Source organism: Silene latifolia, chromosome 9 (genome assembly GCF_048544455.1).
Source record: "Silene latifolia isolate original U9 population chromosome 9, ASM4854445v1, whole genome shotgun sequence".
Taxonomy (NCBI): domain Eukaryota; kingdom Viridiplantae; phylum Streptophyta; class Magnoliopsida; order Caryophyllales; family Caryophyllaceae; genus Silene; species Silene latifolia.
The window spans coordinates 19,020,392-19,026,463 of NC_133534.1; the positions used below are offsets into that span (position 1 = coordinate 19,020,392).

The following is a 6,072-nucleotide window of genomic DNA, read 5'->3' on the forward strand; positions in this document are numbered from 1 at the left end:
GACTGCACTCTTCGAAATTCAGTGAATCGACTGTCTTTGATCCTTTCAACCAAAATTTATGCTTTAGTCCTGATTCTTGTTTCGCATTACTTTTATCTGCTGGTCGGATTGCAATGTGGCATGCACGATTGTACGGTTATTTCATTCCAAGAATCAAAGATAAAAGTTGTCAACTATCTTAGACGGTAAAGTCACTAAACGAGACATTCAGGATTTTGCAATCTGATGCTACAACAGTACAACAGTCCTTATACCACACCCGCTCCACCATATAATCATAATCCAAAACCTAATCCTAAACTCTACTCCTAAATCCCACACCATATAATTTCAGTATGGTTTAATTTCATACGGAAATGTTTGTTCTTTCATACGGAAATGTGATAGGTGGCAAATGGCCATTCTATGCAAATGGGTAAATTTTTTGGATCAGAGTGAGTGATTCAAAGAAAAAATCCTAACAAACTAACACGTGATACATTCCTACATTGGAAGAAAAAAAAAAAAAAAAAACAAATGCGTAATGTGTGTACTACATCAATCTAAGGAAAAAAACAAAACAAAGCAATTGCAGTACATGTATATTAGTTGTAGTATGCCGTACTTCATTGAAAAAGTTAAAAGAAAAGTGTTCTCTATATTTCTATGTACTACATCAACCAAAGAAACAAAAAATGACCAACTCAGCATGTTCTTTGTTGAATGAAGCTGAGCCGAACTAAAGCGAGTTGAATTGAATCAAAATGAGCTGACTGTTGAGAGGACTTGAATGGAGCTGAACTGAATCGGGATTTGCTGAGTTAAATAGAGTTGAAATAAGCTGAGCTGAACTGAACTGACATTGACTGAAATCACCTAAAATTAAGCCGAATAAAACACGGCCTCAGTATGCAATATATCACCTCTTTACTCAAAAACCGCCGAGCAATTCAGCGATTTTAAACCGAAACTGAAAAAAGATGAACTAAGTCTACGTGGACAATGGTCAATGGACTCATTTGTGAATTGTGATAACATAGGCTCATCAATCCTATAGGAATCTTATTTGTTCTAGACAAGCATGAATTGAATGGATAAGTTTTAAGAAGAAAAAAAAGCAACCATTTAATAATCAAACTCATTTTCCACACAATTATCCACAATTTACATCTACAAATGTCGGAAAAAAGCAAAATATTGATAATTGGAGGAACAGGTGACATTGGAAAGTTTATAGTCGAGGCGAGTGCCAAGGCTGGGCATCGAACCTTCGCACTCGTTCGTGAATCCACCATTTCTTCAAAGGCGGACCTCATCGAGAAATTCAAAAACCTTGGTGTTAATATTATCATTGTCAGTGATCTCAATTTCCTTTATTTATTTTCATTGTGGGGTTATTTGTTACGATAATTTGTTGATTAATTGTACGGCCAGGGAGACATGAATAATCATGAAGGTCTAGTGAAGGCTATAAAACAAGTGGACGTGGTTATCTCTACTGTAGGCACTGCTGTTGTCGGAGATCAGCTCAAAATTATTGACGCTATTAAAGAAGCTGGTAATGTTAAGGTCAGTATCAATTATCCCTTTTAACTCGAGGTGCAAAGTTAGTAGTATAATATATGGGGAAGGGAATTCAAACCCGTGACATATAACCTATTGTCATGATACCTTAGTCTTAATCACTAGGCTAAGACTTCTTCGATAAAAAAGGTCATTTTCATAGTACTATGTACTCCCTCCCATCCAAACCAAAGGTTACATTTGACTTTTTGGCACTATTCATGTTTGTAGAGAATCTTTGGTATTATTAGTAATGTATAAGAGAAAACATAGTCATGCGAGATCTTGTTTGATTTATCGTCATAAATGCTACTCCCTCCAAGTGATATGTATCTTCCCCTTTCTCTAATATATGTGAGGAGTATTTTATTGAAAGGGGAAGATTGATAAAACTTGGAGGGAGTATAAAAATATCAAGTTTTTCTAATTTTTAATAATGTGTAACTAAAGATATTCACGATGCAAAATGCGCCTCAACAAGCGTAATAAAGTCAAATGTAACCTTTGGTTTGAATGAGAGGGAGTATATGTCTTTTAAGAGCTTTAAAGTCATGTATGACATTATTGTACAGAGGTTCTTGCCGTCGGAGTTTGGGAACGATGTGGACCATATGATCCATGGTGTGGAACCAGCAAAAACAGATTGGGCTAAGAAGGCTGAGATACGTAGGGTAGTGGAGGCCCAAGGGATACCTTTTACATTTGTCGCCTCCAATTTCTTTGCCGGTTACTTTCTTCCTAGTCTGTGTCAGCCCGGTGCTACTTCTCCTCCTAGGGACAAAGTCGTCATTTTAGGTGAAGGAACTCCAAAAGGTACTAACTCATGATAAGACGATTTTATACAAGAATTTGTTTAGAATATCGAGTCTAACCTCATTGATTATTCGATTTTCTCATTATACGCAGCCATTTTTACCGAGGAGGGGGACATTGGCATATACACAATACGGGCAGTCGATGATCCAAGGACTCTAAACAAGACCATTCATATCAGGCCTTCTGCTAATACACTCTCCTTTAATGAACTTGTCTCTTTGTGGGAGAAAAAGATTGGGAAAACCCTCGAAAAGGTTTACGTTCCTGAAGAGCAAGTCCTCAAGAGCATCCAAGGTAATCCTCGAGGCCTTGATTATTTACGCGATATTAAAACTACCCCGTTTTAATTCCAATATGGGGCCGTCTTGTAGTATGAGAGTTGTGTTTCACGTTTTGTTACGTCGTTGCAGAAACAGAATTTCCAGGGAATGTACTGTTGTCTATCTATCACGGTGTTTATGTGAAGGGAGACCACACTAACTTTGACATCGATCCATCGGTTGGAGTGGAAGCTACAGAACTCTACCCGGATGTCATATACACAACTGTTGACAAGTACCTTGATCAATTTGTCTAAATTTCGATTCTCGCCAAAATAATTAGAATTTCTGTTACCGGTTAAAAATGTCATTGAATGATGAAAGTACAGCTATTGCTAATCTAAGGTGTTGGTTTACTTGATTTGCCTGGTTGAAATGTGAGACACCATATGCACGGCCATTCCATTTGTAGAATCATCCTGCCTGGTTGAAATGTGATACGCTGTCGTCATTCCCTTTGTAGAATCATCGTGCCTTGTTGAAATGTGATACGCCAGATGCATAGCCATTCCCTTTGTACAATCATCGGAAGCAATGCAGTCGTCAATTATGTTGGACCTTTAGTCCTAATTAATTGTTTTGATAATGACAGTAATGATTTGTATGTGGACTTAATATATAAACATATGCGTGTAATTGTGTGCTTAAGTTTTAATTTAGAAAGAACAATTACAAGACGCCTTGAAGTTTGGACCAAGGAGGTACAACTTCAAATACACTTGATCGATGTATTCAAGCAAGATCAAGACCAAACAACAACCACGAGACTCAAGATGAGAGACTTGTGAAGAGACGATTCGTGATCTTGAAGATCTCATGAAGATTAGATAGTATAGGTCGTCATTCGGTAATGGTTTTACTTTGTTTGATTTAAAGGTTAGTGAAGTTATGACCTAATAGACATAACTTCATTGCTAGACAAAAATGATGCGTTAATTTTTGGAAAATATATTTTTAATGGTTTTTAAAAATAAGAGAGTATTTATTTGGTTGGAATTAATTAATTAGAATTTAAGTTAAATAAACTATTGGTTTGTAATACGATATTTATATCGTCATGCAACCTAGGGCTTTAACTAAATTCTATCTCGATTTGTTGCGGGCTAGAGAAGCAAGGATGGACCGAGGAGGCCTTGGGCCGGCCGAAACCCTAGGGTGGCCGAAACCCTAGGAGGCCAAATCCTTCCTCCTTCTCTTCTTTCTTGTTCTTCAAGTCATTTGTTTTAACATTCCTATGCCCTAATTCCGAATATTCCAAACCCTAATTTACTCTACTATAAATACTCTCATTCATTCAACATTAATTGTTGACACACACATCTACAAATTTCAAAGAGAGAAAAATATTTTTAAGCAAAAATCATTTGAGCTTTAATTCTTATTTTCATATTTGCTTATACAAAAATCACGCATCAAATTTGTCAATCACTCGAAGAAAAATCGTTATTGGATATTAAATACACAAGGATAGTATACTCACTCGCATAACGTGAGATTAGTATTTATCGTTGTATTTTTCTTATTAACGTAAGAGCAACCTAGAGTATTTAGCGATACTCAACTTGAGTTATAATCATATAGTTGATTATACGAGTGGATTGGTAATTTTTGTAATCCGGAGAAAGGTACTAAAAATTATTAATCGAGAATAGTGGACGTAGGTTTCGACTTGTGAAACTGAACCACTTCAAAATCCTGTGTGTCTCTCTTTCTCTCTCTCTTTATTATTGTTATTTCGATTTTGCATTTATTGTTAATAATTTAATTAGTTGATTTTAATCAATAAAATCAAGTAATTAATTTATATCATATATTTCGAAAAAGCGGTCATCGTTTTTAATACTCAATTCACCCCCCTCTTTCGTATTCGATCAATAGACTCCACAATTGGTATCAGAGCCTCGTGCTCTTGATCGCCTAACAGCTAGAGTTGATCGATTTTTTTGTAGTCTATTTATCGTTTTTCCGCTGCATTTATTTTTTATCAAATGGATTCCAAACACCTAAAGTGTCCTATATTCAATGGGAAGAACTATGGTCTATGGAAAAATATGATGACCCACTTCATTAAGGGAAACGACTGGGAGTGTTGGTTGATTATCAAGAATGGTCCGAATAAGATCTTACTTGCAACCAGTAATGGCACTACCGTCGAAAAGAAAGAAGAAGATTATATTGAGGCGGATTATAAAAAGGCTGAGAAGAATTCAAAGGCAATAAGCTTATTGCAAAACGGTATGATTGCCACTGAATTCGATCGTTTCTCAACCAGTTCATCTGCCAAGGAAATATGGGATGGTCTAGAATTAGCCTATGAGGGAACCACTGTTGTCAAAAAGCAACGTATGGCATTGCTAATGCGAAAATACGAGCTGTTTGCCATGGAGCAAAACGAGTCAGTTGATAGCATGTCCTCTCGCTTTTCTAGCATCATCAATGAGCTAAAGAATTTAGGAAAAACTTTTGACTCTGAGGAAATTGCTAGAAAAATACTCGAAGTATGTCTGCAGATGGAGACATAAAGTATCTCATCATAGAAGAATGTAAGGACCTAACTTCATTATCCTATCAGAAGCTACTCGGAACCTTAATGGCTCACGAGATTACTCTTAATCAGGATGAGGAGGAAGTTGGCACAAGCAAAAAGATGGCCTTGCAAGTCGAGTCTAGCAAAGTTGATGATTCTTCAGATATTGAAGATGAAACTGTCTTATTTGTTAAACGTCTTAAGAAAAAGCCCTTCTTTCAAAATCAAAATAAGACAAATAACAAATCAAAGCAAACCCCTAAGAAATCGTTTGAGTCAAAAGGGTCTTTCTCTAACCCTGGATGCTTCAAGTGTGGTGATATTAATCACATGATCAAAGATTGCCCTACATGGAAGAATATTAAAGACAAAAATCAACGTGACAAAACAAAGAAGGAGTTCAAGCAAGTCTTGATGGCATACTGTTGGGGAGACTTGGACTTTGAAGATGGCGAATCCGAAGATGAAGAAGAAACTGCCAACGTTTGTCTAAGTAACGTCAGTCTTGACCTATTCTCCGAAAGCGACAATGAAAGCAATCTTTGAGAGATGTCTTGTCGGAAATTGATTGATTCGAGAGGATGATGAGGTAAATTATCCCGACCTTAAAAAGCGTGTTAGGAAACTTTCTAAGGAAAATTTACTTAAGTGTTGTGAACATACCCTTGATCACTGTCATGAACAAAGTCTAGAGTTAAAAGACCTTAGGGAACAGATTTTAGATATTGCTGAGGAAAACCAACTTCTGAAAGCCAACGCCAAAAAGCTCAAATCTAAAGTTATGGCTACTCCAGCTGCAACTTCAGACATGACAAATGTTGAGAAGAAAGCTCTTGAATCAAAAGTTAAGGCTAGTGATGCTATAAC

The 6,072-nt window shown here is 36.5% G+C and overlaps 1 protein-coding gene across 1 annotated transcript; it reads left to right on the forward strand.

Annotated features, from left to right (window-relative positions):
• The first annotated feature begins 1,002 nt into the window (after positions 1 to 1,002).
• LOC141599325 (phenylcoumaran benzylic ether reductase Pyrc5-like) lies at positions 1,003 to 3,322 on the forward strand. Its single transcript, XM_074419309.1, has 5 exons — positions 1,003 to 1,332; positions 1,414 to 1,548; positions 2,115 to 2,355; positions 2,449 to 2,652; positions 2,769 to 3,322. The coding sequence occupies exons 1-5, from the start codon at positions 1,156 to 1,158 to the stop codon at positions 2,933 to 2,935; spliced, it is 924 nt and encodes a 307-aa protein (XP_074275410.1). The 5' UTR covers positions 1,003 to 1,155; the 3' UTR covers positions 2,936 to 3,322.
• Positions 3,323 to 6,072: the final 2,750 nt, after the last annotated feature.